The sequence below is a fragment of the Myotis nattereri genome, assembly GCF_964212035.1.
Source record: "Myotis nattereri genome assembly, chromosome: 7".
NCBI lineage: Eukaryota > Metazoa > Chordata > Mammalia > Chiroptera > Vespertilionidae > Myotis > Myotis nattereri.
The window spans coordinates 85,597,276-85,609,480 of record NC_138082.1 but is presented as its reverse complement, the minus strand read 5'-3'; the positions used below and the strand labels follow the sequence as shown (position 1 = coordinate 85,609,480).

At 42.5% G+C, this 12,205-nt stretch overlaps 2 protein-coding genes across 3 annotated transcripts in view; one reads left to right on the top strand and one right to left on the bottom strand.

Annotated features, from left to right (window-relative positions):
• The window catches only part of EPB41L5 (erythrocyte membrane protein band 4.1 like 5), a 160,765-nt gene that overhangs the window by 139,634 nt on the left and 8,926 nt on the right, over nt 1-12,205 (bottom strand). For both annotated transcript variants that reach the window (XM_081095458.1, XM_081095459.1), the window contains exon 2: nt 9,443-9,630. In XM_081095458.1, coding sequence (XP_080951584.1) covers nt 9,443-9,622 — 180 coding nt within the window. In that variant the 5' untranslated portion in view covers nt 9,623-9,630. The remainder of the gene's footprint in view (nt 1-9,442; nt 9,631-12,205) is intronic.
• On the top strand, nt 6,605-7,162 carry LOC308522780 (ADP-ribosylation factor 1-like; the record flags this gene model as incomplete). The annotated part of the gene is made up of 1 exon (XM_081096344.1): nt 6,605-7,162. The coding sequence occupies exon 1, from the start codon at nt 6,617-6,619 to the stop codon at nt 7,160-7,162; it is 546 nt and encodes a 181-aa protein (XP_080952470.1). The 5' UTR covers nt 6,605-6,616.

Genomic DNA, 12,205 nt, shown 5'->3' with positions numbered 1-12,205 from the left:
ACTGAGCCACACTGGTCAGGCTCCGTTAGCATTCTTTATTTGCTTCAAAGACTAAAAGAAAACACAACTAAAAAAATATATATACTCTCATCCTTATTCTGTCAAAGCATCATTTGCCAGCCTTTGAAACATGATAGTGTGTTCTGAAGAAAAAGAATTGACTTCTGCCAACTAGATAGCTGCTCCTCAGAATAAAACACTTCTCAAGGGTGCCCTAGCCGGTTTGGCTCAGTGGACATAGGGTCAGACTGTAGGCAAAAGGGTCCCCGGTTCGATTCCGGTCCAGGGCATGTACCTTGGTTGCAGGCTCCTCTGGCCCAGGCCCTGGTCAGAGCTAGTGCAGGAGGCAACCAATCAATGTGTTTCTCTGACACTGATGTTTCTCTCTGTCTTTCCCTCTCTCTTCCACTCTCCCTAAAAAAAAAAAAAAAAAAGTCAATGGGAAAAAAAAACCAACTTCTCAAGCATATGTATTGACCCCTTAATAGAGGCTAATTGAAGGCAAACCAAAGTGAACACAAGGCATTTGCAGGTTCCTAATGTTAATAATACTCAATCTGACCTGGCTGATGTGGTTCATTTGGTTGAGCATCATCCCATGCACCAAGAGATCTCTGGTTGATTCTGCATCAGAGCACATGCCACCCAAGCTTGATCCCCAGCAAAAGGCAGCTGATCAATGTTTCTCTTTCATATCCATATTTCTATTTCTCTCTCTCCTCTCTCTCTCTCTCTCTCTCTCTCTCCCTCCTTCCCTCCCTCCCTCTCCCTTCTTCTGTAGAAAGTCAACAAAAATATATTTTTAAAAAATCCTATATAATAAAGAGGTAATATGCAAATTAACCCTCATGCCCTTACAAGATGGCTGCCTATGACCAGACCTGCAGGGGGGTTAGTGAGGGACGACCAAACAACTGAACAAGCAGGCTGCGTGGGGCGACCAGGCCGGCGGGGGTGGGGGGTGGGGGGGGGCAGTTGGGGGCGACCAGGCTGGAGAGGGGGGTGCAGTTGGAGGTGGCCAGGCAAGCAGGGGGGGCAGAGAGGGGCGACTAGGCCAGCGGGGGGGGGGCAGTTGGAAGTGACCAGGCTGGCTTGGGGGGCAGTAAGGGGTGATCAGGCCGGCAGGGAGGGGGCAGTTGGGGGCAACCTGGCCAGCAGCAGAGGACAGTTGGGGGCAATTAGGCTGGTATGCAGAGGCAGTCAGGGGTGACCAGGCAGGCAGGCAGGTGAGCGATTAGTAACCAGTGGTCCAGGATTATGAGAGGGATGTCCGACTGCTGGTCGGGCCTAAACCGGCAGTCGGACATCCCCCAAGGGGTCCAGGATGGGAGAGGGTGCAGGCTGGGCTGAGGGAACTCCCTTACATGAATTTCATACACCGGGCCTCTAGTAATAATAATGCTTAATCTAACAAATCTGACATTTCAAAGAATATCTCTCAAAACACTTGAGGACTGCCAGTTTTCCAAATCAACTATACCACCTTACATTTCTGCCCAAAAATGGGAGCAATTTTCAGATTTCTCCACATCCTCACCAAGACTTGCTATTATCAGATTTTTTATTTTAGCCTTCCTAACTGGTGTGAAGTAGTATGTCACTGTGGTTTTAATTTCCCTGATGATTAATGATGTCAAGCATCTTTTCATGTGCTTATTGATCATTTATATATTCTATCTGGAGAAATGGCCATTCAGATCCTTTACCCATTTTTAAACTGGATAATTTATCTTTCTATTGTTGTTATAACAATTCTTGATATATACTGAATACAAGTGCTTATAAGATATAAAATTATGCAAACATTTTCTCCCATTTTGTGAGTGTTTTTACTTTCTTAATGGTGTCCGTTGAGGTGCAAAAACTTTTTTTTTTTAAATATATTTCTTTATTGATTTCAGAGAGGAAGGGAGAAGGAGAGAGATAGAAACATCAATGACTAGAGATAATCACCGATTGGCTGCCTCCTGCACACACCACATTGGGGATGGAGCCCGCAACCCAGGCATGTGCCCTTGGCCGGAATCAAACCCGGGACCCCGCAGTCCACAGGCCGATGCTCTATCCACTGAGCCAAGCCGGCTAGGGCAAAACTTTTAACTTTGATAAAGTCCAATTTATTTTTCCTTTTGTTGTTCACGTTTTTGGTGACATATCTAAGAAACTGGTGTCAAATCTAAGGACATGAAGTTTTATCACTATATTTTCTCCTAAGAGTTTTATAGTCTTAGTTGTTTAAGTCTTTGACCCATTTTGAGTTAATTTTTATATATAGTGTGAAGTATGGTCCTAATTTCATTCTTTTGCATCTGGCTATCTAGTTCTCCCAGCAACACTTGTGGAAAAAACTTTCCTTGCTGCCACTGAATGGTTCTGGCAACCCTGTCAAGTAGCAAATAATCATAGTCTTATGGATTTATTTCTGGGTTCTCTATTCTGTTCCACTGATCTATATGTGTCTATCCTTGAACCAGGAGGACACCACCTTGATTACCATTGCTTTACAGTAAGTCTTAAAACTGGGAAATATATGAGTCCTACTACTCTGTTCTTTTTTAACATTGTTTTGGCTACTCTGGGTCCCTTGCAAATGCATATGAATTTTAAAATCAACTTGTCAATTTCTGCCAATAAGTCAGCTGGTATTCTGGTAGGAATTATGTTGAATCTGTAGATCAGTTTGGGGTATATTGCCATCTTAACAATGTTAAGTCTTTCAATCTGTGCACATAAGATGTTTTCTCACTTATTTAAGGTATAATAATACATGGTCTATATAAAGACTTGAGCATCTATATCAGCAAAGTAGGTATATAAAATTATTATCTAACAGTTAATCAAATATATCCTATTAACTTAAAATTTAGGAGATAGTTTTAAAAGACAGGCTATTTACTAAGCAGTACTAAACTCATAATCAAAGGAGTTACTGTGGCATTTCCAAAGAGAAATTTTTAAAGTCAGATAGAAATTTCTATCTGATGTTTTCACATCATTCACTGAATTAGTATTAGTTCTTTAAAAAGAAGAAGGAAGCAGAAGGTATGTAAGCCCCCAACCCCAGTTTTGAGACAATAGGAGAACAGAAAGAAGAAATTGACCATTAATACTTCTACATACTAATTTGAAGTCCATAGACTTAAATTACCCTACTTTAATCACAAATAATCCCTTACATATTGCCTGCTCAATCATCTTAATTCCAATCTGGCTTGCAACAATCACTAGTGACCCAAATCCTAATGGGAATAAATATGTGCTTCCTTCAATTTCCAAAATCAATTCTAAACCTTTTTTTCAGAATCATACTAGACTGGTTGAGAAGCTAAATCAGAAAAAGGGAAGATCTTTCTTCTCAGAAATTAATATTCCTCTGGCCTATTTTTTCTTTTAGTGAACCAGTTTAGCTGGCAGGACAATGCTCATTTTATATCCATGCAAGCATCTAGAGTTAGTTTACTAACTCTAGGATTTCACCTGCAGACCTGAAAAGGTAATTGTTCTAGTTCCACAAAGAGACAAATCTAAAATGCTTGGCTTTTTCACTGCAATTGCCTGCATGAGAGGCCAGCTTGCATTTCTGGCCTTGGTCAAGCATCACATACACCCCCCTGAGCATACCAAGCACAGGAAACCATTTTATACCAGTCACCAGCCATTTGTTCCACTGCTTTAAAACCCAGTGCTGTTTCTCCTCCACAATACACGGCCTTCTTTAAAAGCTCCTACAAATTCTACTTTCCTAGTACCAGCATCTCCATTAATAACCATGAGACTTCATACTTCAAACATTAGGTAATAAGAAATTTATTTCCAGTCTCTTACACAGCAATCTCAAGCTTTTCACCACACACCTAATTATATTTTAACAGAATAGTACACAAAAATCTTGATATTTATCATTAAGAAATAAATATGAAAACTACCCTCATAAAGTATCACATATTGCAATATCTGACAAACCTTCAAGAAGCCCTTACAGAAAGAAAATTTAAATGTCTTAAAGTCTTCTAAAATCAAAAACCCTAAAAATGTCAAGTATAATGTAAAAGTTAATATATATAATAATGACTTTAAAACACGTTAAGCAATCCTGTGTCTTTAATTTTATATTCCAATATTTTAAAAATGTGAAAGGTACATACTTAGTACATTCTAAATAATTCAATAATCACAATATTCATTTAAACAAACTATCCAATCTCTCACTCTGAGTTTATGGACTTCCCGAGTTATTCCACTAACATATTGTTGCAGCAACCAGGCTATCACCTCTCACAAAAAGACCTTAAAAGGAGAGAAACCAAGATGGTGGCACAGGTAAACACCGGAAATTGCTGCCTCCCAAAACAAATTCGAAAAATACAACTAAAAGACAAAACGGACGTCATCCAGAACCACAGGAAGGCTGGCTGAGTGGAAATTCTACAACTAGAAGGAAAGAGAAAAGCACACTGAGACTCAGAGGAGGTGCGGGAGTGCAGAGGTACGGAGGCGCACACGGCAAGGGCTGGCAACTGAAGACGCGGCTGGCTGTCTTTTTGAATCAGGAGGGAGTCTCAAGCCCCCAACTGCTCTGAACTCCAGTTCCGGGTGAGTCTCTGGAAATGTAGACTCATACGGGAAGAAACTGGACTGTCTGGCAGCGGGCAGAACTCGGAACTCGAGGGCGGCTTTCTCTCAGAGGTGCTTGCAGCAATTACCGAGACACTGAAACGCAGGGCCCCTTAGGGCAGGGCTGAGGATCAGCCATAGCTCTTTGCTCCGCCCTATTGATCCCGAGACCCTGCCCCACCCAAGCTGCGGCAGAGGCTTTTGCATATGAGTGCCTTGGCCCTTTGCAATATGAAAATTACCTAACAAACTGCAGCTGGGCCAGAGAGACCCAGAACTTCCAAGAGAAGGCCCAAGGCCCCACAGCAGCTTGCACTGCTTCACAGCTGGACCTCATCTGGGCACCTCCAAACCCCCCTCAAAAAAGGGGACTCTGCAGATCTCTTTGTAGCTCCTACTGGGTAGCCTCAGGCAGAGACTAAATTAGCACCTTCTTAGATCCAAGAGCCAGTATACCCAGTGGTCAGAGTGGGACCATCCAGATTACAACTCCTCAAATCCATGAGGGACACACTTAGGGGGCAGACTCAGTGAGCACCAAAGCCCCACTGAAGCAAGTCTTGCCTCATAAGGGTGTCTTTAGCACAGAAATTCTCCCAGTGTAGACACAGCTGATTCTCACAGACAACTGGCCTGGAGGTCAATTCCTCCCAGTGATACCAACAACAATCAAGGCTTAACTACAACAAGACTGTGCACAAAGACCACAAGGGGGTGCACCAAGAGTGTCCACCTCAGATAATTGGGGAGGCTGAGCCACTGGGCCCTATAGGACACCTAGCACACAAAGCCACTCTACCAACACAGGGAAGCATAAAAAATGCGGAGACAAAGAAACAGGTCACAACTGACAGAAATGGAGGAAAGCAAATGACTGGATACAGAGTTCAAAACGACACTTTTAAGATTTTTCAAGAACTTTCTAGAAACCACCGATGAATTTAGTAAGACCCTCAAAAAGTCTGGTGAGACCACCAATAAATGTAGTGAGACCCTCAAGAAATCTAGTGAGACCCTTGAGGTTATGAAAAAGGACCAACTAGAAATTAAGCATACACTGACTGAAATAACGAATATTATACAGACTCCCAACAGCAGACCAGAGGAGCACAAGAATCAAGTCAAAGATCTGAAATGCGAAGAAGCAAAAAACACCCAACCGGAAAAGCAAAATGAAAAAAGAATCCAAAAATACAAAGATAGTGTAAGGAGCCTCTGGGACAGCTTCAAGCGTGCCAACATCAGAATTATAGGGGTGCTAGAAGATGAGAGAGAGCAAGATATTGAAAGCCTATTTGAAGAAATAATGACAGAAAACTTCCCCTACCTCGTGAAAGAAATAGACTTACAAGTCCAGGAAGCACAGAGAACCCCAAACAAAAGGAATCCAAAGAGGACCACACCAAGACACATCATCATTAAAATGCCAAGAGCAAAAGACAAAAAGAGAATCTTAAAAGCAGCAAGAGAAAGAAACCCAGTTACCTACAAGGGAGTACCCATACGATTGTCAGCTGATTTCTCAACAGAAACTTTGCAGGCCAGAAGAGAGTGGCAAGAAATATTCAAAGTGATGAATACCAAGAACCTACAACCAAGATTACTTTATCCAGCAAAGCTATCATTCAGAATAGAAGGTCAGATAAAGAGCTTCACAGATAAGAAAAAGCTAAAGAGGTTCATCACCACCAAACCAGTATTATATGAAATGCTGAACGGTATCCTTTAAGAAGAGGAAGAAGAAGAAAAAGGGAAAGATACAAATTATGAACAACAAATACACATCTATCAACAAGTGAATCTAAAAATCAAGTGAATAAATAATCTGATGAACAGAATAAACTGGTGATTATAATAGAATCAGGAGCATAGAAAGGGAGTGGGCTATTCTTGGGGGGAAAGGGGTGTGGGGGATGCGGGAAGAGACTGGACAAAAATCGTGCACCTATGGGGGAGCGAAACCAACGCCTAGCTCGGAGTGTCTCTCCCTCCAGTCTACAGCATGGGGAATATCTTTGCGAACCTCTTCAAGGGCCTTTTTGGCAAAAAAGAAATGCGCATTCTCATGGTGGGCCTGGATGCTGCGGGGAAGACCACCATCCTGTACAAACTGAAGCTGGGTAAGATCGTGACCACCATCCCCACCATAGGTTTCAACGTGGAGACTGTGGAGTATAAGAACATCAGCTTCACTGTGTGGGGAGTGAGTGGCCAGGACAAGATCCGGCCTCTGTGGCGCCACTACTTCCAGAATACACAAGGTCTCATCTTTGTGGTTGACAGCAATGACCGAGAGCGTGTGAATGAGGCTCGAGAGGAGCTTATGCGGATGCTGGCGGAGGATGAGCTCAGGGATGCTGTCCTGCTTGTGTTCACAAACAAGCAGGACCTCCCCAATGCCATGAACGCAGCTGAGATCACGGACAAGCTGGGCCTCCACTCTCTGCGCCACAGGAACTGGTACATTCAGGATACCTGTGCCACCAGTGGGGATGGGCTCTATGAGGGACTGGACTGGCTGTCCAATCAGCTCCAGAACCAGAAGTGAACCGAACTCCTCTCTTCCCCCTCACTCCCTCCTTCACCCTTGCTTTCCTCTCATGTGGCAGATGTGCCCCTGTGGTGTGAGTGCCAGAAGCTGTCTCCCTGGTCGGTCCCAGTGTGCTTCATCATGCTGTACACGTGCAGACGCAGCCTGCAACCGGGTTTTTATTTAATGTAAATAGTTCTTGTTTCCAATGAGGCAGTTTCTGGTACTCCAATGCAATATTACTCAGCTTTTTTTATTGTAAAAAAAAAAAAAAGTATCAACCCACTGTTTAGTACTGAGAAGGGATTTTGGGCACCCAGGGCGGGGCCTCTAGGAGTTGCTATGAGATCACCTCAATGCTCCTCCTCTGGGCTTTAAATCTGTGTTGAGATCCATTTTGGTGGTTGGTTTTTAACCCAAACTCAGTACATTTTTTATAATATAAATACAAGGTAAGGAGACACTTGAACACAGAGAAGGGAGAAATGTGCCTAGTGTAGGTTCTGCAGTAAAGGCTTGAGTCCAGTCTGCCTGTGGCCTGTCTCCCATCTGGAGCGTGCAGTGGGCAGAACCAGCCACCATACATTCTGCATGGTCACATACGGTCCCTGATTGGCTTTGTCTCGCTGGGTCATCTGCATCCCATAGCATTTGTGCTTGTACCTGTGCTTACACCACTGCCTATGGGGGTGGGCTGGGGGCTGCGGCCACCACTCAGGCCCCTTGGAGGGACCCCAGCCTTCCCTTCGGTCAGTGTGGGTCAGCTTAGGTGCTTTGGTGGGGCCACTCTGGCCAGAACGGGAGGCCCCCATGGTCCCTACACACACTCACTTGCTCCAGGTTGTCTGGATCTCACCAGTAGGAATGCAGGCAGGCGACCCGTCATCTTAGAGCCTAACTCCTCAGAGCCCCCATCCACATGCGCTTTCACTCCCTCAGCCTGCAAGGGTCAGACTGACATCAAAAACAACAACCTCTACTTTTTTCTTTTGTATTTTGATAAACACTGAAGAAATTAGAGCTGTTAAAATTTATCTTGGGGAAAACCTCAGAACTGGTTTATCTGGTGTTGTGGAACCTCTTACTGCTTTCAATACACGATTAGTAATCAAAAAAAAAATCGTGCACCTATGGATGAGGACAGTGGGAAGGGGGAGGTCAGGGCAGAGGGCGGGGTGGGAACCGGGTGGAGGGGAACTATGGGGAGAAAAAAGAGGAACAACTGTAATAATCTGAACAATAAAGATTTAATTTTAAAAAAAAGACCTTAAAAATTTTTATTTTGGGTAAATGAATGTGTACTGAGTTTGTGGGGAGGGGAGACATTGTGGAACATCCAATGATGCTCTCTCTCATCAAATCACAGACTTTACAGTGTATTCTTGCAATGCAGGATAAAGTGAAGAAAGAGATTTGCCATTAGTAAGAAACCGCCTGTAAGGAATAAGTTAATTCCTTTCAAATATTTTGGACTATTTCACACTGTGAGCTAGGATTATTCATAACTGTAAAGGAAATCTACACAGCCCTACCCAGTTTGGCTCAGTGCATAGAGCATGGGCTTGTGCAGAAGGCAACCAATCGATGTGTTTCTCTCACATTGATGATTCTCTCTGTCTTTCCCTCTCTCTAAAAAAAAAATATCAATGGAAAAATCTCCTCAGGTGAAGATTAAAAAAAAAAAAATCTACCCAAAATTTGAATATAATTATAATACCCTGTCTTGAAATAAGAATCACAGTGTATGAAAAACCTCCCCAGCAAAAGACTTCAGGAGCAAAAAGACAGGCAGTCAGAACTGAGGAATATAAAGAAAGTCCTTTTTCTCACTTCATTTCATTACAATTTCTGCAAGCATACCACAGGAGAAGTATTTGTTCTGAGGAAGGTAAAGAATGTTTTAAAAACTGCAGAAGAGATAGAGAAATAAAAGTCTTACAATATGCATATAAGTATCATTCTGGTTCCCAAAGATTTTCATTGCTTTAATAATTGCTCAACAACCATTGTGAGAAATCCACTGGAGTACATTATATACTACCATTGTAAAGAACACACACACATAAATGACTCGCACCAATAACTGCCCTATCATTTAAACGTTTAAGTAACGGCCACTAATTCCAGATAAATACTATCAGGCCAGGTTCCTAAGGTTACCTGATATATGTACCTGTACATTACAGTGCCTGATCCACACTAACCCTTATTATCTATTCCCCCAGGAGTTATCAAGTAGAAAGCTCAAATGAAGAAAGTGATCTCATATAGAATTGCAGGTCAGTGAGACCTACGTACCGGCAAGTCCACACTAACATCAGTACCATCCAGAAGGGACACCCGACACGTGATGATGGACTTGGAATCTCCAGCTGCAGGAATGTGTGTGGCAGCTCGTTGAGCTTCTCGGAGTCGTTCCTTCTCAGCATGTTTGCGCATTGACCGACGCCCAAGCGTTCTACGGAAGAATCTCAGCATTTTTGTCACTATAAAACGGAAAGAAAAAGATATCAGAAGGATCCTGAATTTGCAAAATGGTGTTATTTAGTAAAGTTCTGTGGCCATTCGTAAATATGTTATTTAAAAGGGCTCCTGGTAAAGTAAATTTGAAAAACTAATTAAAACTGGCCACTTCAAAGTTTTTAAAGACTTTATATAAAATAGAATTATGGCTTACAGCATTTCTAAACATAGTGGACTATTTGATAAGGAGATGATCTGGTAGGAGAGGGCAAACATTTATGAAGTTTATCATGTCTTTTGGATCACTAAATTATAGCCATATCCCCACAAACATTAGGAGAAAATGCCATACACTAAGCATGTCAAATCTGTGGCCCAGCCAATGTAACGATATGTAAGAAATGTTTTAATAAAAATTTTGATACTTAATTTTTATATCATGTTATATATATAACCCTATATAATAAAAGCCTAATATGCCAAGTGTTCAACAATTCGTTCGACCAGTCGCTATGACGCACACTGATCACCAGGGGGCAGACACTCCGACCAATAAGTTAGCCTGCTGTTGGAGTCCAGCTGATCGGGACTGGGTGAGATGGGCTGGACATGCCCTGGAGCCCTCCAGCGGTCCCACCCGGCTCTGATCGTACACCGGTGGGGTCCCTTGGCCTGGCCTGCGGGGATCGGGCCAAAACCGGCAGTCTGACATCCCCCAAGGGGTCCCAGATTGCGAGAGGGCACAGGCCAGGCCAAGGGACCCCACTGGTGCATGAATCCATGCACCAGGCCTCTAGTCTATATATATAAAAGCCTAAGCAACCGAATGACCGAATGACCAGTTGATCAGTTGCTGTGATGCGCACTGACCACCAGGCGGCAGACACTCAATGCAGAGTTAGCCCCTGGTGGTCAGTGCGCTCCCAGAGCCAACCTCCCCACCCCCTGGCCAGCTGGCCCGATGGCCCCGATCAGGGCGGCCAACCTCCCGCAACTCCTCCCCACCCCCCAGGCCGGCCTCCTCCCCCTGGCCATCCAGCCGGCCAACCTCCCACGCCCCAATCGGCCCTGATCACCGGCCAGGCTGAGGGACCCCACCACTGCACAAATTCATGCACCTGGCCTCTAGTTATTAATAACAAACTACAACTTCAGCTAATGACTGATTACTATAATCGTGTTGCATTCATTTCCTTTACACGCCTTATACGCAGTCGCACCATTTCTCTCCACTAATACTAGCAGCAAATATTTTAGCAGCAGATTGCCATGTCATTAGTCTTGTACTGACTTGTTTGGTGTGCGCAATAGGAAATATTTCGCTTTTGGAGAACAAAAATAGGTTTATTGCATTACATTATTAATTTGTGCAGTTATTCAGTGTCTGGTAAGTTAATGTTCAAGAAAAAAATATTAATTTTTATTAAACTGTTCTATTTTGTGTTAACAATTATTCATTTATTTCAGCCTTTGTATTCAGCCTGTCTCTATCGATATATATCTATGTTTCTATGAAAATTGAAGCTTTTGTTGCTTTGCAGCCCACATAAACTTAAACCTTGTTTATGTGGCCCGTTTTAGCCTTTGAGTTTGACATGCTTGCCATACTCTAAGGCAGCAGTTCTCAACCTGTGGGTCGTGACCCCTTTAGTGGTCGAATGACCCTTTCACAGGGATAGCCTATATAATCCTGCATATCAGATATTTACATTATGATTCATAACAGTAGCGATATTACAGTTATGAAGTAGCAACGAAAATAATTTTATGGTTGGGTCACAACATGAGGAACTGTATTTAAAGGGCCAGAAGGTTGAGAACCACTGCTCTAAGGTATCCTTTGATGATAATAATCCTAAGAGTTCCATTTATCTTCTGAGCTTCCATAATAAAAATGAAAAATAATCACTTTTTTCAACTAAAATACAAATATATTTCAAGTATATGTTTTTTATCAAATATTCCATTATTAGTTACAGATTTTAAACTGCCACTTAATATAAACAATTCTTTATAATATCAAATTAATGTTACTTTGTTCCTTATCTCTATTAAGAACATTAAAGTTAATAAAAATGGGTATTAGTCATTTAAAAATATAATACACATAAAATGGGAATACCATAAAAACTACCATGTTAACCTAATGTTTGAATTTACAAAACTAAGAGTTTGAGAAAAATACATATATCTAAGCCAACAAACAAAAAAAGACAATTATTCATTCCAGAGAAAACAGGAAGTTATGTAAAAAAAGGAAAGTAATCACAGTACACTACATGGCTCAGCCAACAATTTAATCATCTACTTATATAAAAACCCTGGGTATAACATCACGGCCAGAAGCTCGGCCAACTGGAAGGAAGTCAGTTCTATAGGGGTTCTCTTGGAAACGGCTGTGTCCTCCCCCAGCTGTTTTCTGGAGGGCGAGGTTTCAGGCAGGAACCCTCCCTCGGAGCGGAGCGTGGAAGTGAAATGATTTGTAATGGATCTATTATTGAAGCTACCTTTGGAAATACTATATCTATAGATCAGTGGTCCTCAACCTTGGCTGCACATTAGAACCACCTGGGAATCTTTTTAAAATCCTGATTTCTG